Source organism: Cnephaeus nilssonii (genome assembly GCF_951640355.1).
Source record: "Cnephaeus nilssonii genome assembly, chromosome: 14".
Classification (NCBI taxonomy): domain Eukaryota; kingdom Metazoa; phylum Chordata; class Mammalia; order Chiroptera; family Vespertilionidae; genus Cnephaeus; species Cnephaeus nilssonii.
Genome location: NC_137085.1, coordinates 39092149 through 39117061, shown reverse-complemented (window position 1 = coordinate 39117061; position 24913 = coordinate 39092149). Strand labels below are relative to the sequence as shown.

The window sequence follows — 24913 nt, the reverse complement described above, 5'->3', positions numbered from 1 at the left end:
CCCCAAATGAAGACTTGTTCCCACCAGTGCAGTTAATTAATCTGTCAGTTAATCAACAAATGTTTATTGAAGAGCAGGCACTATTCCAAGCAGTAAACAAGAGAGAGAGAGAGAGAGAGAGAGAGAGAGAGAGAGAGAGAGAGAGAGAGAGAGACACCTTCAAAGCGCTCATACAATTTAAGGAGTATGATTGCACTGGTTGATGATAAACATACAAATTACAAGAAATATCCAAGGTAATAGAAAAAGGATTTCCTGACTAAAGGAAATAACAGTTAGGTCTTTGCTTTATTGAGTGTCTGGCTCTGGGCCAGAGAAAGCACTCCTTGTAAGGATTATTATTGTAAAGAATTTGTTGTAATTAGGTAAACCAAGTACTATTAACTCTGAGCTACATGGATATGGAAATAGGAAACCTTCTTTGAAATGGCATTGGCAGCTATGGGATTTTGCCTGTGGGCTGCAATGGGATTTAACATAGAACTGTGTTATTTGGCACAAAAGGAATTTTCCTCTGTCCCCTGTTTGTCTCCAAGGAGCAGTATTGGCTATTTACTAGTAATACTAGTAATGTAATGAAGTAAAAACTTGACTAGTTGAAAGAAAATTAGTGCAAATTTGTTTCTCTGTGTCAGCCTATGTTTCCCCATGTCAGCCTATGTTTTTCTGTGTCAGTCTATGGACTGAAGTAACACACTCAATGCTAGCACAGAACTAGATACATAACATGAATGAGAACTTGTCAGAGTCAGGAGATAGAGCTTGTGTTTACTGTCAAGTCTTTCCACTTCCCTCTTGTCCCATCTGAACAATTTTTTATTTATCTGTGCACCACCTGAACTATTACTTACATAATATCTTTCTCTAGGTCAACTCACATTTTTTACTTAAGCAAATTTGATGTCACTATGGATGGAAAACCAACATCATTGCCATAAGTAGAACACAACCATAAAACTCAATGCAATAAATGAAGCAATACCACCATATTCTAGCTAGATACGTTGCCTGCTGAAGGCTCTGATTCTTGAGGTCCCCTTCTCTGTTAAAAAGAGAAATTGGTGACATTCTCTTAGAGACATTCCAGCAGGAGATGGAGGCATCTCTCTCGTGGCCATTAGAAGAAATGCCTGAGACCTGAACAGGGAATTGCCTTTCTCCCTCTGTGATCCAATGGTCTTATCATGTCCATGGATGAGCTTAAGTAACTATGAATGGAAGACTCCCTACACTTTGGGAAACGTTGGCCTGATGGCCTTGAGAACGCCTTCCTGCGCTTCTCTCTGAGTCTGAGACACACCGTCCAGTCAGAGCAGGGAGGAGGGGTGCCATTGGAAGCCCCCCAAAGGTCAGCTAAGGCTTCCACTTCTCCCAGCCCTCAAATGTTGTTTCCCAGTCACGTCCCATTTTCTGTTCTCTACCTGGTGAAGGTGGAAACTCTCTTTAACAACACAGGAAAAAAAAATAAGGAGAGATCAGTTACATAACCAGGAGACTCCAGGACAAATGGAGGAAAATCTTAGCTCCTCAGCTAAGGGTTGAGCTCACATGACAGCTGGCATTTAGGGTACTTGAAACATATCTCATAGAGGCAATATGATAAATCTTAATGGAATATTATTTCACTTTTCATATTTGGAACTCTATACACAGTGCCTCCTGTCCTTTATGCACCACTTTATTCCCTGACAGAATTATTTGTTGTTGTTTAGACACACCTTGAGTCCCATACTTATTCTCAGACACATAACATCTTTATCATAGAGCCAAGACACCCCCAGGATTTGCCAGTTTGTGAAGAAAGAGAGAAGCACTGAACAGGCCTAGCATTCTTAATGAAGCCGAGGAGGAAAGTCAGGACTTCCCCCTGGGTTATAATTATAGGCTCTCGATCTATGTTTTTTGTTGACTGCCCTGTCAGTCTTTCTAAGTTGTCTCCTCTTTTGCTTTGTTCAGGCAAGGAATTAGTCATCATTTAAGTTTTAAAAAATTTAATGAGTTTTAAATTTTGTTTTAATTGTTTATGAAAGACGATTTACTTCTGAGTGCTCAGATGTTGTTTGCCTAAATCATTTCATTAAAGGTGGTAACATGAAATTTCTATGATTTCAGAAAGAGAGCTCCCTCTTGTGGCCAGAGTAGTTTTTGCAGCAAATTCTAGGGAAGCTGAGTTCTTGGATGCTAGAGCTGGGTAAGATTTTACAGAGGAGGTATCTGAAACCCAGTGAGGACAACTAGCGTTCTCTGTTTGTATCTGGCTGGTGACAGAGCCAGATTCAGTATCCAGGCTTCCTGTCTCCCGGTAAAAGGCTTTTTTCTCTATATTTTAAAAGTTTAATTACACTCTGGCGAGATGTCTTTTCTCCAGGTTCCCACGTTCTGCTGCCTCTAAGCAGAGCAGGTAGAGAGCCCACCTCCGTCTGGGCAGGCAACATTCTCCCTGATGTGAAAGCTGCTTTTTGGTGCGTGTTCTCTACGAGGCAATGAACTGTTTATCAGAGCTGGGCTACAAGCTCTATGTCATGTCCCTGCCAGCAGTTTGAGCCAGGAAACAAGGACTCCCTGCATTTTGGGGGGAACAGCCATCACCTATCATCACTTGGATGCTGCTTCTTGTCTAATTGTCTCTCATCGTTTTGGGGGCTTGTTGTGGCCATGGGTAGGTAGGCCAAACACAGCACCCGGGGTACAGGAGGACACGCCCTCACCCGGCTTCCTGTAAGGGCCGAGATTTGTAACTACTAGAAATATGATAGAACTCTCCTGAGCCTTGCGACTCAAAATGCGTTCTGTAGACCAGCGGCATCAATATCAGCTGGATGTCTCCCAGAAACACAGCGTCATCTTGCTAAGACGCACCTTCTGATTTAGTCGATCTCGGGGCTGAAAGCCTGCATTTCTCAGGTGCTGTCAATGCTGCTGACTTCCTAAGCCACACGGTGACCAGCAAGACTAAATTAAGTCCCCTACCCAACTCATACAACACCAGTCACAGTCCTGTTTGTTCTGTAACTGGGTACAACTTGACATTTGCTTATCAAAGTGAAGAAAATTACAAGCTCTTGGATCTCATAAGCTTGTGAAGGGAGCCACCACCAGCACAGCCTCATAAATCGGGCTCCGCTCCATGGAGGTTGTAGTCACCCGTGACTAGAGAGAAAGACATTGATTCGTGGATCCCCAAAGACACTTCTTATCCTGCCCATGCATCTTACCGCTCAGTCTATCATATAACCTCAGGTCTATAAGTCAGAGAGTTTCTGCTTAGAATAAGATTCAAGGTCAGCAGATTTACGCACTCAGCCTCTGCTCTCCGCGAATAACTCATTAGGTTTCCATGAACTAAATGATCTATTCCTAACAGACTTTCCCAGTAGAAGCATACATCAGTCTGCCTGCACTGACCATGCAGCAAACAAAGAACCAGGAAGCGAGGATGTTTGGGAAAAAATAAGGCAGCACCAGAAAGCTGGAATGGCCCCAAAAAAAAAACACAAACAAACAAAAAAAAACATCCAGATATTCCTGCAATGATTTTGGTGACATTTGAGAAAAATAACATTCATTTGTTCACATTACTTGCTTGATTTGGAGCATAGAGATAAATTTTTCTCAACCTTATAATATTTTGGATACATTAATTAGGGATCATAGCCTCAAATTTTGGTCTATTATGACCAGGAGAAATGATGAGACTTTTGGAAAAGCAGCTCTAGTCTATTTCTGAATTGATTTTGTAAATAATCACCCTTAGCAAAGCCAAAACCGAGACTTCTTATCGCCGCTTGAGAAATGCACCTCTACTGGGTCAGATGCCTTGGAAACAGCCTCTGACATGGAGATTTCCAGGGAGCTGGTTTCCTGCAGAGCACCATAGGGAACCACACCTGGGGGCGGGGGAATTAGGAGGGACTGGGAAGCAGAGGCCCTTCTGAGAACCTGCAATGCAGTGACACCAGAGGCTCAGGTGACCCCACAGGGAGCCCTGAAGCAGGGATGGGCTTTCATAGATGTCACAGATTGAAGCTAGAAGACTGCATTTTTACCTGTGCAGGCATTGGGTGGGGACTGTCCGGGTGGACAGGTGAAAACTTGGATGAGCACTTCCTTGGATTGAGAATTTCCAGGCAGGAATCAGGTGCAAGGGGAGCCTACGATAGCCAACAGTCTTGGAAAGGACCTCAGGGAATGAGCCCTGCTCCTGAAAGGGTGGAGAGGGAGCCCATGAGCAGCACACCCCGGCACCCACTTCAGTGGCCAATTACAAAATTTCATCTTCTCCTTCCTCAATACTGTCGATGCCTTGAAGCCGCTGTCTTTCAGCTTTTGAGATATTAGCCTAACAAGGTAGAATTATCCAGGCCAACTTTTAAAAGTGCCTGCACCCAATTCCTACTCTGGATTGATGGATTTTAATGTGCAGCCAGGGTCGAGACCTCCAGGCCTAACAGATCAGACATAACGCTTAAATCTGAAGGACACTCATGTCCCTTAACATGTACGTGCAGCGTCTCAGGATTACATGTGGCTGGCATGGGGCAAGGCTGCGAGCTGAGAATTCCAGCCACCGGAGCGCCACAGGGATTAATTAGAGATGTCTAAGGTGTTTAGGGGAATGAAACGGCCAACGTAAACACATGCACCAGCACCTCGGTCCTGCTGCCATCTCCCAGGACTTCACAGATGAGTTTCATTGGCTACATGTTAAACGTTTGAAGCTTATAGCTTGTTTCTTTTTCTTTCTGTAGCTCATAGTTTGTTTCTCTTTCTTCTTATTTTTGGTTCAATGTCTGCCTTTGGGTATTCGTATAAAGGAGACTTTTATCCACCTAGCTCTTGTAATCCCACCAGTTTTGGCTGGCATACAGCGGTAGCTAGCCTTTCATAGCAGAACAAACTATGCATGGAGCCTCGTTCAAATCATATTCCCCCAAACATAACAGTCATGTGCTGTAAAAATAAAAGCTCCATCAATGCAGGCCCTACGCTAAGACACCAGCTTTACAAAGTCCGTGTTCCTGGGATGTACTTTTCTAGTGTTCTGTCTTGTGGTTGTGTGAGTATATATACTTATTTTGTACCATGAAAATATTCAAATATACAATAGAACATTTCAAATAGAAATGTAGAAGAAATAGTATATTTCACTCTTCCTTATTCATCACCTAGCTTAAATAGTTATCAATATGTGCCCCCTCCTGTTTTTTTATTTTTTTTCTCATTAAGACCTACAATTTATGCCTCTTTCCACCCCCAAAAAAACTGGATTCTTTTGAGGCAAATCCCAAATATTTCAGAAAAGACATGCTTTTTAATCCTTGTCAATATTACTAATTCATCAGCACATCTCCTGAAATTGATGTGAGCCATCAGGCTATATCAGAAAGGGAAGATTGCAGAATTACTCATTCAACAGACAGATATTGGGCACCTAACACATGCTTGTTACTTGTAATAGAAAATAGAATTGGACATGTATTTGTCTTCAGGAGTTTTAAGGGGTGTGTGTGTGTGTGTGTGTGTGTGTGTGTGTGTGTGTGTAGCTGGACAGGGAGGCAAGAAATGAAAAGCATAGAATTGGCAACAATGTAGTCTTTGACTGTTGTGGGCAAGGGAGGACAAAGCTTTGGGGAAAGCTTTTTGTCAAAACAGACTTCTTGATTGAATTTTAGAGATTTATCCCCAGATGATGACTTGGAGTTGAAGGAAGTTCTAAGCAGTGGGAAGAACCCTATGAAACTCCTAATTCTGTAACATGTTAATGCCCATATGCCCATCTGCTGAAATTGCTCTGTCTAATCAGCTTTCCTTAGGGGCCATTTAGCATCACTCTGACACTTGACCACCGACGGCCACTCTTATTCCAGACAGAACCTCCAAAACGAATCTAGTCACAACGAGAGAACAGGTCTACTGATCTATGGCCTCTCTGACATGCTACACGAGCATTTATATCTTAGATCCTGCTGGCCCACCTAGAAGAATTCTCCTTGGATCTGGAAGGGGATAAATGTGGATCTGGGCAAATCAGAAGGCATATCCTGTGCAGAGTGACTCAGTGCCATCATCTCTGCACCAGATAACCCAATGGGTCAACTGGATGTAGTGTTTGTTGTGTAATGTGAAAAGGCAGATGAATGATAGCTGACATGCCAACTAAATCAATTAAATAGAATCTCTAAATGTTGAATGTTTTTTTTTACATGTGTGCCAATAAAAATTGTTAAAATATTTACAGGGAGAAATTGGAATACTACTAGATAGTCTATATTCAGAGGCATTTTGTTATATATATATATATATATATATATATATATATATATATATATAGTATTTCATAGACTCTGATATTAATAAAAATAATATTGCTAACTTCTATTAAGAAATTACTATGTGAAGTAACATGCTAAATCCCTTTTTATAAATTATTTTATTTAATCTTCACAACAGACCTATGAAGTAGATGCTAGAATTCTACCACTTTACAGATAAAGACATAGACAGAAAAAGTTTTAGGAATTTACCCGCAATCATACAAGCAGTAAATCTGGTGGTTGAGCCTAGTGTGATTTCAGAGTCCACACTATGCAATGTACCTCTGCCGGAAGCCAATTCCAGCATGTCACAATTGCAAGAGTTTCGTCAAAAGGTTGATGAAACTTGGGGACTCAACAAGGGCTGAGTCACATGTGTTATCGCCTGTTGGGAATGGCTAAAGGCATTTCCCCAAACTTGAAAAGGATGCAAATATGATTGCTTGCTGCCAGATAGCTCAGGGCATCGTAATCCACAGATAAAGACATAGACAGAAAAGGTTTTAGGAATTTAGCCACAATCATACAAGCAGTAAATCTGGTGTTTGAACCTAGTGTGATTTCAGAGTCCACACTATGCAGTGTGCCTTCACTGTAGATTTTTTGACATTTCATGATTTTCATGTAGAGTGAGGCTATGCCATAGGTCATTTTGAGACGGGGAAGCTTGCTCTGGGAAAATCACTTGACCCTGATAGCTTAAGACCAAGAAGATGTGCCTCTATATAGATGTCAGTACTGTATTCTCTGTAATAACCACTACCCCAAATTGGAAACTGCTTATACTATCCGCAACACAGTAATGATTATGTATGTGTGTATATACAAGAGGTGTGTGTGTGTGTGTGTGTGTGTGTGTGTGTGCATTGCATCCATATTATAGGCTCTTTTGTAGCCATGAAAAGACATACTTAAAAATAGAGATATAGAATATATTTAAACTGTGTAAGTGAAAATAATTAAAATAGGATAAAAATTACATGTGTATCTATATATATAAATATATACATTATACACATACATATATATAATTTGCCTAATGTACACACACACACACACACACACACACACACACAGGTTTTCCCACATCTGAAAATACTGTTTTATGAAAGTTTGAGTTATATCACTTTGCTTTTATGGAAGGCCTACATTAGTACAGTAATATAAAAGCAAAACTCTTCTTCAGATTTCTTTTGGTTAGTAAAAATAGGCACTAATGTATGTCTTTCACAAAAAATTATATATCTATCTCTACATCTACATCTACATCTATATATACAGAGAGACAGAGAAACATATATGCCAAGATAGTGATTAGATCAGACATGTTTGGGTGAGGGTATGGAACATTTTTACTTATTTTACAGTTTTTTACAATAAACTTACACTGATCCAATAAGAAAAGGACTTTTTATGTGTAACTATATTTATCTCTATCTTTGATGTAATTAAAACTTCAGTTGAAGAATGTTTTATAAATGTAAGAGAATCATGCACTTTTACAAATTGGATTTCTGTTCCAATGCTACTGCTATTCCATTTTATTTTTAATCTGGGATGAAGATTCCAATAAAGCTCTCTATTGAAATGCTGTGATAAGCACTCCTAGTTTTGTCTTTATCTTGACCCATTTCTAAATGCATTTAACAGAAAATAATGATATACTTTCCTATACATTGCCTTTCTTCAAGCTCCTGAAGGCCTTTCCTTCACTGATATTTATCTGACATAGGGAAAACAATGGTCATATAGTCCACATTTGCAGGAGGACACACTATTGTACACGATGATTAGAGGTTGCATATATTCTGTGTTAAATACTCCGCCACAGTGCAGTGTTACAGATTCCTTCCATTTTGTATGAATTCATCCTTCATGCATACTGCATCCTCAAAACTGTATTTTCTTTAAATAATGCAATGAAGAAATTAAATAATTAAAGCTGCAGACAAGAATTATTAAGGACTTTGCCCAGCTGGGTGTAGCTCAGCGGTTGAGCATCCACCCAGGAACCAAGAGGTCACCGGTTTGATTCCCAGTCAGGGCATATGCCCAGGGTGCGGGCTTGATCCCCAGTGTGGGGCGTGCAGGAGGCAGCCAATCAATGCTTCTCTCTCATCATTGATGTTTCTATCTCTCTCTCCCTCTCCCTTCCTCTCTGCAATCAATAAAAATATATTTTAAAAAAGAAGAATTATTAAGGACTTTAAGCAGAAAAGAAGGGAAGAGTGAAAGGGAAGAAATTAATATTTTTAGAGAAAATACTTGAGATCTTTAATGTATCTGCTATTTAAGGAGAAACAACTTGAATGAGAACTAAAGGGATAGAGGAAATGGCCATTCCTTGTTAGAGAGGAAATTGGTGGTTTTTGTTGATTGTCTCATTTGAGTAAGGTCTCTAATATTATTGATTAAATTGCAGAGTTTCAAGTAAATTTTAAATTACTCTGTAGACCTATCAAGCCCCAGTCAGGATGCTTGAACTCATTGGAAACATGGCCCTGTTCTCTGGTTTCCATGGAAGCAAAAGCTACCTTGTGGGGACCCTATTGGCAGACTGGCACTCTTTATGGGGGAGGTTAATGGTGTACCATTTTCCTACCCAAGCCTGGTTTTCTCCACATGTTGGAGACTAGCAGATTACTTTGAATGAATTTTAAATGGCTCAGAGAACAGAGCACTTTTCTCTAATCCCATCAAGAGCCCAGAACCTCATATTTTGCACAGAAATGGATTTTTAAGCTTAAGGGAAGACACAAAGTCATAAAGATGCATATTGGTTGAAGAAGAATCCATTGGTATTTTCCACCCGAGGAATTGAAGAACTTTGGTAAAAGGTATTGTGGATGAAAAGGGGACCACATACTAAACCTGACAAGCTCAGGGGAGGCTTGTATGGTGGGCCTTACAAACTCAAAGACTAAAAGTAATCACATAGGATGGTCTGAACATAAAATTTCCTAAGTAAAAGTGAGTCATGGTGGGTAGTCACATCCTAGGCCTGTAGCCTCCTTGACAAAGTTCAATCTTCACCACAGGTGAGCCTGTCTGTTATATTTTTGCATCTAAGATAGCATACTGTTGAAATGCAGAGTAATTTTCTTTTTTCAGACTCCCCCTACCCCCGCCCCGGGCAAACCCACTGCAAAGGAGCTGGAAACCACAGAACCCCTCATTGTTATCTTGTTCCCTGAATACCATCTCTAGGTACGTCAATGGTGATTATTAACTATCCTGTTCCTCTATACTCTCTATCCAATCCCAGAGATTTCCGGCTTTGCTTTCTCCTGCCCCCTTATCTATCACCAACGAATTTCATGTAACTGTCCTTATATCTCCTCCTTTTATTCTAATGTATAAAATAATCTGCTAAACTGCCATTCTCAAAAGCATGTCTCAATCTATTGAGATTTTGTTTTCTGGCAAATGTCGTCAGTTTGGCTCAAATAAACTCATAAAAATTCTCCACAGGTTTGGATGTTTCTTAAGTAGACAGTATTATTTTTTTAAAATATATTTTATTGATTTTTTACAGAGAGGAAGGGAGAGAGATAGAGAGTTAGAAACATCGATCAGCTGCATCTTGCACACCCCCTACTGGGGATGTGCCCGCAACCAAGGTACATGCCCTTGACCGGAATCGAACCTGGGACCTTTCAGTCCGCAGGCTGACGCTCTATCCACTGAGCCAAACCGGTTTCAGCTTAAGTAGACAGTATTTTTAAAAATTCTTTAAAAGTTCTTCACCGGTTTGGATGTTTCTAAAGTTGACAGTATTTTTTTAAAATTCCTAAAATCTTAAGATTCCTAATAAATGGCACTGAGAAGTGTACCAACTATTAGAATCATATGGTATTTTCATTTGACTCAAACCCAACCCCCAACCTACCTTTTAAAATGTACCTCCAGCATCCATGAACTTGCTTAGACCACTCCAGCAGAATCTTCATCCCCTCACTTCACTCTGAGTGTCAGCACTTAGTATTAACAATTAGACAAATTATATAATAATAATAATGGTTCAAGAGTTTTACCAGATGGTTGAAAGCGTTGTAAACGTGGGCCTTCTATATTAGTCAATGTCATAGCACCTAGTCCAATGTTCATAAAACAACATTCAGCTGAGTACATTTTAAAGACCTAATTGGCTTTATTTGGCGATTCATGAATTGGGCAGCATCCAATCTTGCAGATAGAAAGGAGCGGAGAGGAACTATACAGAATGAAAGACTTTTATAGTCAGAAGGGAACAGGAAGAAGGAAGTTATACCAGACAAAATAGCAGATTGGTATGCAAGTTTACTTTCCCTATAGGGGATGGCAGGGGGCTACGGGCAGATTACCTAACTAATGTTGATCAGGCAATTCCTGATTGACTGGTTTATAATTACATTTCTGAGAGAACCAAAATTGTAATTAAGTCTCAGTTTGTTGATGTGAGACTTAGCACAAGTGACTCCATTTAAGTCCTGTTTTCTTGTCTTCAACACCAGTATTGACTGACTGGCGGATGGAAGGATGGATGGATGCAGCAATACAGGTAGTTAGGGTGGAAGATTTGGGGAATGCTGTCAGAGTTAAGGTAAGAGCTGATTCATTTATAATATTTATTGGCCCACTTCACTTGTTTAAATTATGTGCCTGGTTTCTCTAGAGTTTAAGGCTGCAAATTATTTTCTAATTTTTGGAGCATGAGAGACCCAAAGGATGTTAATTTATCCTAAAGAAAAAAATCTAAAATACACAGTCTTTATTCATGAAGAATAGTCTCTACGGTATTATTTACAACAATAAAAAATTGGAAACAATTTAAATGTCTTACAATAGAGTTTAGTAAATTATGCTACATCAACCCAATGGAGTATGGTCATTAAAATGATAATTACAAAGCCCATGGAGACATATTTATAGTATATATCCTGTGAAAAATGCAGAATATAAAAGTGTGTATGTGTTAGGTTTATAACTTAATAAAGATATGGTTGTTTCCAGGCTATACTAGGAAGAGAGTATATAAATATAAGAATAGCTATGTTTCAGCAATAGAAATATTACTCCATTTCACCTTTTTTTCAGGCTGTCCTACATATTTTTCTTTATTATTATTTATGAAGATCAGGGGGATGAAAGACGGCATGTGATGAATAAATAAATTGGTGGGAAACTTGGAAAAGGGAGATATGGGAAGAAAAATGGGGACAATGTAGGGTGAAGAAATTAAATTTGCCATAAAGGGAAGAAGGAGATTCAGTTAATGCTACCTCACCCATGATGAATGTTTCTTGTGGCATCTGTCATCTATCCATTCATTTTTGCACTTATCTTGTTCTGTAATTCTCAGAGTTCAACTGATAATTTTGTGTGTTGGGTGTGTGTGGTAGAACACAATTTGTAAAATAGCTTTATTGAGGTATCTATAATAATAAAAGCGTAATATGCTAATTAGACCGGACAGCCGAATGACCTTCCAGACATCCTTCCGGATGACCTTCCAGACGTAGCTGAGGCTGCGAGGGCTGAGGCAGCCACCGCAGCTGCGCGGGCTGAGTCCCTTGCACAAATTTCGTGCATCAGGCCTCTAGTAATTGATATAAGGAGAGGGTTCAATTTTAAAAAAATGCACCTTTGACCATCAAGTAAAAACCACCCTGATAATTGAACCCAGTTATAAAATAACCACGTTACTGGGAACCTTGAGACAATCCTTTATAAGCATGTTCATCATAATGATTCCAACAAGACTTCACAATAAAACTAGTGGAATTTCATCATAATGAGTGCATTGCAATTAATCACGTCTGCAGTTTCTAGGACATGGATAAATTAGCAAGTGAAAAGAAAACCTGAATTCAGTCAGGAAAAGAGAAAAGCATTTGAGACACAATGAATCATATGTCGGCTTTCTTCCTAGACACCTGGGGACGGAGCTGAGAAATGACTGGACTTCAAGGCGAAGGGAGATGAGGGAGGAGGTGAGAGGTAACTTCTACTTGAAGACTCAGGAAGCCCTTAGCTTTGAATTTTCCAGTCTCTCTTCCTCAACTAACAACACAAGAATTTTCCACAATGAATGACTGGTAAATGTGCAAAGGGCCAGGGCAGAAGTATATTTTATTATAGGGGGCTTACCTTTGTGGCCACTCTGTTCTAACTCTGGGATGGTGGAATTAGCACAAAAACAGCCCAAGTCCTGTCACTCACGGAGCTGTGTGCAGCTGGAGAAATCAGGTCAGCACCTCCTGTCCATATCTGTAAAGTGATTGCAATGACAGTGACAGTGTGAAAAGAAGACAATGTCCCCACGTATTTGGCAGGTTACTGTGAGGAGTAAATATGACAATAACCTGAAAGTACTTTGAAATATCTGTATAAGTCCCATATCAGTGCTCTGTCAACAATAGTCACCAAGATCACCCTGGGTCATGATTTATTCAAGATCACCCTGGGCCATTATTTATTCAATCAGTATGATGGGGTTTACTTTCCCCTTGACTATGTAGATTCACCACTGTCCTCTTTGCTCCTGCCCCAGATATTTTTAGGGAATTTTACTTTGAACTTATAGGAAGAAAAAGGCTGGCTCCTGCCTAGACACCATTCCACAGTTTATCATTAAACATACAGAGAGCATGACTAACACAGGGGAAATTGCAACATTCTAGGCCCAGTGAAGTAAAGGGACTCCTGGATAATAGAATATTGATCAGGTAATTTGCTTCAGAGTCATTAGTTTCCACACATAACTGGACCACTTCTGTAACCTCACATCTTCCAAATCATGAGTCTCCATCTTCCAAACCTAGAGCTCCTGAACCCTGCCACACACAGGCAGTTGGGTAGAAAACATGTTTTCCAGACTGTCGAGGGCATTAAGTGCAAAATCAGTTCCCTGTGGGCTCAATTCTTTCATCTAGTCAATGCTGTGGCTTTGAATATTTCACTGATCTATAGGGGGTCAGCTTTTTACCTATAAGTTTTAACTTTTGCTTTCCACCCAGCATCTAGCATCCAGCTCCCTCGAGCCTAGCATTCTTAACTTCCACCATCCCTTAACTTTTTTTTTTTCTAATAATGCTTAGCCCACTTATATAGAATGTCACTAAGTTTTATATTGCTGACATTTTCTGCAAAATTCTTTTCATTTTTTCATTTTTCTGCCAAAATGTCAACATGCAAATATTCCATGAATTTGCCGACTTGTCTCTGTATGGACACACACACACACACACACACACTAATGTATGACAAAGACTGGAATAAGAAATGATTAATGACACTGAATATATGGCCAGTTCTTTCTGCACAGGATTCAATCTATGCTTACCTTTCATAGTTCAATGTGTTACCAGATCTCAAAACAATGCTCTAATTATCTATAATAATAAAAGCTTAATATGCTAATTAGACCGGACGTCCTTCCTTCTGGACAAAGCCACAGAGGGTGGGGGCTGAGGAAGAGGCGGCAGAGGCCCCCAGCCGCAGCGGTGGTGACAGAGGTACCCGGCCGCGATGGCGGCGGCGGAGAGCAGGGGCCGGGGCCAAGTCCCTTGCACGAATTTTGTGCATTGGGCCTCTAGTCTATAATAATAAAAGCATAATATGCTCATTAGACCGGATGTCCTTCCGGACGACCTTCTGGACGAAGCCTGGGCTACGAGGGAAGCCCTGGTCCCGGGTGCCAGAGGGAAGCCGGTGCCAGCAGCCAGGAAAAGGAAGACCTACTCTTGCACAAATTTCGTGCATCGGGCCTCTAGTTTTTTAAATAAATAAATAGCAGTAAGAGAGAAAGATGTTTTCCTCATCCAACTCTAGAACGATGATGCACAGTATTTTTTTAAAACTTGATCTCATCTTCACCCACAGAAGGCAATGTTTAGCATTTATACTGCGAATGTATACTACGGTTTTGTTTAGCGTGTCTAGGAAACAGGTTTTCACTGTTCATATTTGCAGAAAATTGAAGAGAGAAGCTGCCTCAGGGGTCTCTAGTGATTTAGTAGGCTCTTAGTTCCTGATATTCTTGGTATTCTGGGGGCACTCAGAGGACTTAAAAGGGTAGCACTTTCAGAGTCTGTTTTTTCTTTCTGTGGTGACTGGTTTTGAGCTGTCACAGGGAACTTTTAGACACAGAGCCAACTTACACTTTTTTAAATTAGAAAGCCCGAAAAGCTTCCTGTTGAATTGTATTCCACTGCCTTTAGGAAAATACAATTTTTGTAAGTAAGGGGAAACCTTTTGGAAAAGAGAACATTGCCGCCATTCTATGCACACTAGAGGCCCGATGCACGAAATTTGTGCAAGAGTAGGCCTTCTTTCCCCCGGCTGCCGGCACCAGCTTCCCTCCTGCGCCCGGGACCCAGGCTTCCCTTGCAACCCCGGCTTCGTCCAGAAGGTTGTCTGAAAGGACGTCCAGTCTAATTAGCATATTACGCTTTTATTATCTATATATAAAAATAGGGATTATGCTAATTTGCTGGGCCTCACAACCACTCAGGAGGAGGCTGCATCACGACCGCTCAGGAGGAGCTGCACGCGCAGATGGGCGGGAGGGGACTGCATGCCGCCCCCAACCCCAGCGGCCGTGGGGAGGCTAGGGCTGGGGGCGGGCCAGAGTGGAGACACAACACACAGGAGCGCCTGCCCCCACCCCAGTGGACACAACATGGGAGCCTGTGCTATGCAGGTCAGGCCCGGGTCCTGGCCCCCCACGGGGTGCCTCCTCCTATAGTGGGAGGCTGGGCGCCTCCTCGCGAGATTTCAATCGCGCGCTGGGCCTCTAGTTATAGATAATAGGAAAGAACAGAAAAGGCTGTTAACATAAGTTTAAACTGAACTCTTCTTTCAGGAAGTTTCGCACAGGAGTATCTCACTAATAAATACCTTTACATGCATCTGAAGGTTACGGGCAACAAAAGATGTCCTTTTTGTCATATATTCCTAAAATCTGAAGTGGGAGTAGGGAAGGTTGGGAGGGAGGTGATGGAACAATTAGCTACACAATGGTCGTGTAATAAGTACATCCCCAAAACACCATGAAAAGGATGAAGTTATATCATCCACAGTGAATGATGAATGGTCTAGTTACAGTTTCTGGAAATGGCAGAATGTAATAAGCCTAAAGCATATACTGATACAAGGTATTTGAAAAATAATTTTGTCATCATTTATCTTGCTTCAGATAAACAAGTCAAAGTCATACTGAATGTGGTATGAATTACAGTGTTATCATTTGGCATCAATGAGTTAGAGCTATTGCTTGGACTCAAAAAATGTTTTCATTCCTAGGGCCCATTTAACTTGGTCTTCCTAAGCAAGATCAACTTATCGAGTCAGCAGTTATTCAACCTCTGATTCTTTGAGAGATTTAAGAATAAAGGAGCCAATAAAATGTTTTGGAGAAAAGGGTCCAGAGGCACTACAAAAAGAGCAAGTCTTGATTCTTGGGGGTAGGCTGCTGATATTGATGTAGGATTTATTCTTTGGGTGGGTGAAACTCCAAGACCCAAGGCTATTGCTTTTACTTTCCCCACCCTTTCCTCACCTGCTTTCCCTTGAATTAGAGTCTGAGGTGAGGAGGGAGAACATCACATCCATCTATCATCTCCATCCTGAAGGGGATACTACTCTGGGACCACGGGTAGAAGCTAAAAGGTAACAGACATTTGGTGTCACTTCATATATATCCGAAGGAAGTCACCTGCAACCTTTACACCTTGCTTCCAACTGGAAAGCTTTCTGGGAACCATATTGTCATTGTAAGAATTCATTGTTTACATAAGCGGGTCAACAGTGCTAACCTAAGGCAACTTCAAACAGGTCAAAGACAAAGATGAAGCTTCCTGAACCCTGCCGGATTTCAGTCACCTGTAGGTGTCCCATTATAGAAGTGCTAGGCAGTAAGGGTAAGATCAAGCCCTGAATTAACTCTTGTCCTAGGCTCATATGTGTCATGAATCATATTTTTAAATGGTGGTGGTTAAACATCTAAGAAATCTGAAATGTTGTCAAGTTTCCATTCTCCTGATTGAATTTGTTTTATTAATCCAGATTAGGTTAATGTTAATCCTAGGTTCATAGAGTACGATCATCTGTGGTCAATTCAGCCCTTCCTTTGCTTTAGTTCTATTATGCATCCATTTGTTAACTTATTTTTCCATGATAGGAGTACAGTCTGGCACGTTAGTTTTCTATTGGCCTCAGTTTTCTTCCCTATTAAGGAAGTTGGATTCTATGATGTGTAAGGTCTCTCTCAGCCCTGTTGCTCTGTGAAAGATTAAGATCTGAAATGTCTTTAGATTAGCGCCTGGCATATAACTATTATTGTCATCATTAAATCTGATAAATTTTCACTGCCGACCCTGAACTTGATAGACTAGAAAACTGATTTGACTCCGCATAAAGTTGGTGACTCTTCTATTAGGCAGAAAGATTTCTAGGGCACTTTAACCCCATTGGTCAGCTCCAAACTCCATTAACAATTTATCATTGGTTCACAGAATCTCAGGTTAGAAGAGATCTTAAAGGTCCATTTCCAGCAAAAGATGTAGCAGAGAAAGAAAGGAGGCACACTCTTCCCAGAATAACTCCCATTTACAGAGTTTCAAGATGAGTCCTAAGGAGTTCTTCACTTCTACCAAACTGCCCGGATTGCTATTCATTACATCCCACTGAAAGCTTCTTTTAGCGCTATGAGGGACCTTGGCAGAGAGGCCAGACACGAGTGGGGCCTCCTTCTCAGGTAATATGTTGCTAAGTACAAGGCAGAGTAGGACTTAAAACTGCCTGGTTTCCTGCCATGTGGCAAGTTACAGAGGGAGAGGCCAGGGTCAAAGCCCGCAGCGCTACTTTTTGCACACAGAAAGGGAACATTTGTGCAAGATTTGGACCAGCTCCTATTCCAATGTCAGTGATGATTTTGCCCTTACCGTTACTACCCTGTCAGTTCCTTTGTCCTGAGGCTACTGAGACCTTGATAACAGGGCAGATGTCATAAAAGATACTTTTTTGTTGCAGCTTTTGATCCTTACCTGGTGACTCCATTCTGGCCAATTGATCCTAATCACGGAAGTGAATGAGTTCATCAAGGTAGGAGGCAGGATGTGCCTAAAGCAGGCACAGGATGTGCCTGTGCAACAATGGGGGACGGGCTTCTTTGGTATTGTCTAGGTTTAAGAATCATACCCTTTGAGGATGCACACGTAATTGAAGTGGAAGAGAACTATAGAAGCCATGGACAATAAGATGAATAAATCTATTGATTTGACAGATGAATGGGGTTCCAACGCTTAAAAAAAAATTTTTTTTAAACAGAGCTAGGTTTTTCCCTTCTAAATACATATGCATCCAAATGGAAGAATATCCCCTTTGAGTAAGCTAAGTGCTGGCCCAGGGACTGGTTTACAAAGCAGAAAAGTGGTTTGCCCATTCATTTCCTACCTCACTTTCCAATTCTCTCTCGTGTTCAGCGCAGTGAATGCTGTGTGTGTGTGCCAAGCAGGGCACGCTCACAGAAGGCAAGAGTATTAGTGGAAAGAAAAAAAGAAAGACACCATGGAGAAAAAATATCAGTGAGCAATTTCGCCACTCTTAGGAAACAACCGCCAGGCCTCAGGAGCCCTAATGCAGCCATTCCTCTTCATCTCGTTCAGAAGTTGAAGCCCAGAGGCGGCAGGGCTTTCAGCGGGAAGCATTTTGTGCTGCCTCCGCAGTCCGAAACGATAATGGCCCGGAGTCCCAGGGAAACCTACAGGCCATCTTTCACATTTGATCACCAAGTACCTGCAGTGGGGGCGGGCTCCTCCTCCCATCTGACAGCAAATGCCCACAATTCTGAAGGAAAGAAAGATGAGCTGATGTATATTGAGATTTGGATCCTGACTGAGCTCTTCATCCCACCCCATAAGCCTCTAGGGGAATAATCCAATGTCCCCATGGATAGATGCAGGCTGTCTGGGTGGCAATGAACTGTGACCTAATAGATGGTAAAATTTCAGGATTCCAGGTTAAGGCAGGAGGAAGAGATCTGTCCAAAGAGACTGGCCAGTAGTGAGACTGGGCCCAAACTCGAAAGTCCAAGCATAGTGCTTATGCTTTCCTACCTGCAAACAACAACAACAACAATACACCACTTAAAATATATCTATATCTATATCTATATATCTATATCTATATATCTATATCTATATATCTATATCTATATATCTATATCTATATCTATATCTATATCTATATCTATATCTATATCTATATCTATATCTATATATTTATTGATTTCAGAGAGAGGAAGGGAGAGGGAGAGAGAGATAGAAACATCAATGATGAGAGAAAATCATTGATTGGATGCCTCCTGCACATCCCCTACTGGGGATCGAGCCTGCAACCAGGGCATGGTCCCTGATCAGAAATCAACAGGAGGACCACTGGTGCATGGGATGATGCTCAACCAAGTGAGCCACATGTGCCGGGACACTTTTTATAATTCCTCACTGGAAGATATGTTGAGAGAGAGGGGGGGGGGGGGGAGAGAGAGAGAGAGAGAGAGAGAGAGAGAGAGAGAGAGAGAGAGAGAAAGGGAGAAACATCAATAAGTTGCCTCCCCTAGGTGCCCCAACGTGAAATGGAACCTACAACCTTTTGGTTACACAAGGACAATGCTCCACCCAACTGAGCCACCCAAGCAGTGCAATAGTAAATTACATTTATTCAGAGAGTCTGAATTCTACTAATCCTTTGTGCTTCCTCTCCTTCCCTCTCCTCTTTCTCTTGTATCCAGCAAAATTTCTGGTACCTTTTAGGTGCTCAAAAGAGATGTGTTGAATCTGTCAAATAAATGAGTAAAATATGTGCCCTCCTGCAAATGATATAGTTCTTCTCTGATCTTCCACTTAATCAGTAATTGGGGGATAATATTATTTGGTGGTGTTGTTCGTTTTCAAGATTAAATAATATAGCATACTTTATACGATGTGCAAATGTCATAAAATAATTTTATGAGTTATGAATTCAACTTATGCATTTTATGACCTTTAAATTTATGAAAATTGAGTTTGCAGATATGATTCAGGTGAGGGGAAGGGGGTGGGGGGAGAGTAAAGCCCAAGGCAGATAAAAGGATCATTGCCCAAAGCCATAGGTATGAAGGTTAATTAATCTCAAATACATTTAACCAATGCTTAGGAAAAAAGATAGGGTGATTGGAAAAGGAAAGGGGAAAAGGAGGCTGGAGGAGTTAGGGAAATAGTGAATACTTTTAAGGTCAATGGATTATTTCATAAAGGGTACATTTTCTTTTCACAAGAAATAATCCTGTACCAAAAAAGGTGGGGAGGTTGATCAGCAGAAGGGGGTTAACCTGCTGCAGTCACTGTGCTTGATACAGTAATGAAGGAAGTGTAGTTACATATTTCACCTGGACTTCCTCCGTGGTCCTTTTTATATTGAAGTCTCTCACTGTTTCAGGGCCGCCGAGCTTGGAAAAGTTGGAAAACTTTTCCCTTGGTGAGGGAAAAATAAATAAATAAATAAATAAATAAATAAATAAATAAGCCCGCATCAGACTGAATGGAACGAATGAATGAAGTTATTCCATTGGCCCTACATCTCCATCCACTTCATACCACATATTCATAGAAACATCTTTCCTCAGTTCCTTAGCTGTAATTCTGCTCTCCCGCTGTGTTGCCTAGAATCCGGTGCACAGATTTCGAAAGTCAGCAGGCAGCAGACTTGGCTTTGGAGGCGCCTTGGTTGGCTTTTGCAAGAGTAGATGGGCATACGTGCTGTGTGGTAGCTTCTCCCGGGAGCAGAGTGTGTAAAATAAACAGTTGCTGAAAAGCATGAAGAATTAACGAAGTGAAAATCTAGGGCTATTTGTTGGCAATTGACACGCAAGTGACCTCCTTAAATACTTAGTTGTTTAAGGTTCAGAGTGAGGATGAATGAATTGTCCGGGGCGCTTGACTCGAACCAGCTTGTAAATCTCCGTAGTCTTTGGGGAAGTGGCAGTAAATTAATACAAATTTAGGAGGGAGGAGAGAAAAGGGGGCTAAAACCAAGATGTCTACACCAGAGCTCTCCTCCCAGCCCATTGGAAAGTCTCCCTTTGACTGCCCCGACCCTGGAGGTTACAGCCTAGAAAACCCGGCGGCGCTAGGACCTGGCTGGCGTCTGGCGGTGGCCGCTGTCGGGCGGGCAGGCGGAGGAGGGAGAGGAGGGGGGAGATGTGGGGAAAGGAGGGGTGTTAAGGGGGGCGGGGGGAGTCATTTATGCAGAGCAGGCGCTGCTGCCATTGCCGCTCACTCTCCCCGCGCGCTGTTTGGAGCCGGAGGGAGCGCAGGGAGCGAGCTAGCGAGCGCTCGGAGCCCGGGCCAGCAGAGGGGGCACCCGGCCGCTGCCTGCACCGCCGCCTCCGCCGCGCTTGGGGGCCCCGCGAGGAGCGAGGGCGAGTCGAAGAGTCCGGGAGCCGAGCCCGGCGAGACCCAACTGCGGGAGGGCGCCCGCCGGCTCTACCGCCTCCAGCGCGCGAGCGAGAGAACCCCCGCCGATCGCCCCGCGGGCGGGAGAGCTGGGAGCGCAGGTCCCCGCAGCCCCAGGGATGGTCTAGCCGCCGGCGCGAGGCTCGCTACTCGGCTCCCTGCCGGGGCTCGCCGCCTCCCGCCGATCTCCCCGGGCTGCGAGCCGGGGCGGCCCAGGCCGGAGAAGTTAGTTGTGCGCGCGCCGCGGAGTGCGCGGAGCGAGCGAGCGAGCGAGCGAGGAAGGCTGCGGAGCTCGGGGGCCATGGGCTGGGGGGGCCGCGGCTGCTGCCCGGGACGGCTGGACCTGCTGTGCGTGCTGGCGCTGCTCGCCGGCTGCCTGCTCCCCGTGTGCCGGACGCGCGTCTACACCAACCACTGGGCGGTCAAAATCGCCGGCGGCTTCCCGGAGGCCAACCGCATTGCCAGCAAGTACGGCTTCATCAACGTAGGACAGGTAACGACCGGCTGGCCGGCCCTCGGCCCTGAGGCGGCCCGGGAAAGGGGGGACTCCCCTTCAGCTGCACGCTTCTCGTCCCCTCCTCTCAACCCCCCTTCCCCCTCTTCCAGATGTGCTCTTGCAGCTGTTCTAACTCTTGAGCGATGCTCTCTCTCTCTCTCTCTCCCACCCTCGTTCTCTTACACACATATATACACTCACTCCCCAAAGTTGCTGGGGTTTGCGTTTTGTTTACTAGTTTCTTGCAAGCCACGAGGGACAGGCAGGGTCTCTGGAAAAAATCATGAACGTGCATACAGCCCCCGTGGTGGTCTCTGACCCGACCGGACCTGTTAACCTGCAAAGTCGGGGAGCACTAGTAGCCCGAGCTCTCTCTCTTTTTTTGGGGGGGGGGGAGGGGGGGGATTGGGGTAAGCACGCCCCTGGTGCCGGCTCCTTGTGGTTTCCTCGGGCCGGAGTTAGAAGGAGGCGGGGAAGACGAAGCCTTTCCTACTAGGACCTGAATTTAGCCCAGAAAGAAGTTTCCTCTTTTTGAGCCGAAGGGATGCTGGGCGCTGGAGGCGCAGGAGGCGCAGGGACTAGAGCTGGAAGAAAGGACGGAGATGGAGGGAGGGAAAGGGGGCCGGGCCCGGGGTGAGCGCAGATTTTGGGGCAGCCCTCCCGGCTTCTTGGCCTCTTGCGCGGCATCTACTTGTGGGTTCCCGGAGAGGGGGTCGGAAGGGGAGGTGGGAAACCCTCCAAGACGCGCTGACCGGATTCTGCTCTGGAAAAACGGCGAGCCTTCCCTGAGAGGTTATGTGCGGAGCCGGGAGGTGGCGCGGGGCGAGAGTTGGGCGGGCAGCGGGGCGCGGGGTTTCTTATGGGGTACCTCTCAAGGGCTTTCCGCAGAGCTGCCCAGCTGGGGGGCAGTGAATTGAATGGTGTATGGGGATGATCGTTAGCGCAACAGATTTGGAGGTACCTGCGGGCTAAATGGTCTTGGCTTCCTCTGTCTCTTTCTTGCAAGAAATGGGATGGAGAGGGCGGTGTAAGCGGGTCCCAGAAAGTGTCTCGCCCCACCCCCAGTCACTTCCCCGGGACTGGCCGGAGGAAGAGGAGGCCCTGGCCAGACCCTGGGGAGACTCTGCTGAGATTGGGAGGCGAGAGTGGCGGGGCGCCCTCTTAGGAAAGACGGCTTCTGGGACTGCTTGGGGAGGCGCGCGCCCTGCCAGCCCTGCCAGGGTGAAGCGAGAACGGGCCAGCTGATGCCGCCAGAGCAGCAGAGCACAGGCCGTTTCTGATGCCCCTGAGCTCCACGTCCAGGAATGTGAGCCCTGGAGCCCGGGGACTGTGAAGGCAGGGCTGCTGTCCTGCCTCTAGAAAGAGCTAGGGAGCGCCCGGGGGTTCGGAGCTGGGGGAGCGCAGGTCTTACACTTGCTGGTCCAGAAGGAGGACTCCTTCTAGAGAAGCCAGTCTTGTGGAGGACTGAGACCAGGGCCAGGGGCACAGTCTGTATCCACCCCCTCCCCCCCCCCCCCCCACCCCCAGGTACACACCTGGAAGGAAGTCAGGGAAGCCAGCCAGAGTTTGTTGCCCCAGTGCCTGTCATCTTCAGGAGAATTCAGTTCAAACGACCTGTTAGTTAGGACTCTTTTGTCATTGGTAGAAAACACGGAGTCTGCTCCAGTCTTTTTTATATGAGCTTAAAGTTGGGTGCTGCATGGGACTGGGGGTGTAACGGGGAAGGCTAACACTGGAAGTAGCTATGCTAACCTTTTCTGGGTTCAGCTAACATGGAGCATCTTCCATATGCCAGGCGTATTTGGAAGAATAAGTTCTTGAACATACACTGCTTTCATAATCTAAACCAAACGGCCATTATTTCCGCGTGGATTTTACTCCACATGGAGCAAAGAGGAAACCAAGGCTGGAGAAGTGGACAAGTACAGGGGGTCACCCAGCTATGATTCAGACCTAGGTCTCTCTGATCCAGGCCTGTTCCTGCTTGAATCCTGCCTTTTAGAGACTCCCTCCACCCCATGGAGGGAAGGAGGAAGAAAGCAAAAGCCCTGTCTTCCTGAATTCTGATTTAGTGGCTCAGTGGACTAGACACAAACATCTAGTCTTAATTCAGACACACCTGGACTTCTTGAGTCTAAGAAGCTTCATGACTTGCAAGGACCAAAAGACCTGTATCTAAAGGAACTCTGTGTTAGATACTGCAGAACCTGGCAGACAGAGGAGCTTTCGTCCCGAACCCGCTTTTGAACAAGCACGTATTGCAGTGTCCTGCAACCTCGCCTGGCTTTTTGCAAAGAGCCTTCTACCATGGCTTTTCACTTAAAAAGTAATACTAAGAAAGTTTACATACACATCACGGCGAACACTATTTATGGTGCTTTTACAAGGCCAATGAGGAAATTTAGGGCTTACAGAGGTTACTGAGGACCCCTTGAACTGAAGCCATAAGCAGTGTAAAAAGATCAGCTATTCTTACAGTGTAAAACATTTCCTTTGTAGATCAAAGGAGAGGAACCCTATGCTAAGTCCTTGGGGTGGTAAATTGAGTTCACACCTGCAATATCATTGCACTGTAAGGGCCAAATGTATTTCTTATCCATTCTTAACTGCTCTGACCTTTTAACACTTCAGACCTCTTTTTGTTATTCTTTCTTTCCATCAACAAACCAGCTGTGGTTCAGTTGAGGGCAGTAACTAATTTGCAAAGGCCCCTGGAATATTCTCCTGTTTTTCCCCATTTGGGCTTGGGGTTTCCTCCCCATGTGTCACAAATTGAACTGAGGCCTGTTATTGTTTCTGAAGTCCCGGTAGTATTTTTGAGATCTTCAGTATAATATTTCAGGTGAGGAAGGCAAGTGAGTTTTCACCACAGTATAGGTACAGTTTTGGCTATCAGAATGTCAGTGTGATGTTTTGCATAGCATCTTAGCATTTAAAAGCCACCAGAGATAAAGTTTCTGGCCTGGAGATTTCTACAGAAAAGAATAGGCGTGCCCCTTGTGTTCATGAAAGATAGGATGTGCCGAGTAACACAAGAGCAAGCAGGCTAACAAACTGGCAAACAGAACACGCTTGACTTCCTGGAAGGAACAATAATGAGGGTGTTTTTCCCCCCTTTGGTTATAGAGATACATTATGTTTTCTCATAACGTTTATGTTTTGTGAATGGTCATGCCTTGAAATTCTGAAGTGGTACTATAATTAGTAGTAGTAGTAGTTGCCATGTCAGCATACATTGTATTTTGCTTGGTTTCAGTGTCAGCTGTAGAATGCCCTGCCTCTTCCCCTATAAGTCCTGACTCCTAGCCCTCTGAGTATCTGGTATGATCAGCACCTGCTGGGCCAGCTGAGGGTAGGTGTGCCTGCCTGTTGGACTGCATGGGGATGGAAAAGAGGGCTTAGTCCTCCCTCACTAATTGTGTGCTCTGACCCTTTCAGCTAACAATGTAGTGATTAGAGAATAGACATGACCTAAAGGAATAAGACCTGACATAATGTTAATTATGAACCATTGGACTAAATCTACAAACCAGGATGAATTAATTTCTGGTTATTTGAACCCAGGGAGAAGGTCCCCCATGAAGGTTGTTTGCAATGTGTAGTAGCTGCATTTATCCTTCTGCAAATTG

At 43.7% G+C, this 24913-nt stretch overlaps 1 protein-coding gene across 3 annotated transcripts in view; it reads left to right on the top strand.

Annotated features, from left to right (window-relative positions):
• Nucleotides 1-20596: 20596 nt before the first annotated feature.
• The window catches only part of PCSK5 (proprotein convertase subtilisin/kexin type 5), a 413193-nt gene continuing 408876 nt past the window's right edge, over nt 20597-24913 (top strand). For all 3 annotated transcript variants that reach the window (XM_079791288.1, XM_079791287.1, XM_079791289.1), the window contains exon 1: nt 20597-21281. In XM_079791288.1, coding sequence (XP_079647414.1) covers nt 21090-21281 — 192 coding nt within the window. In that variant the 5' untranslated portion in view covers nt 20597-21089. The remainder of the gene's footprint in view (nt 21282-24913) is intronic.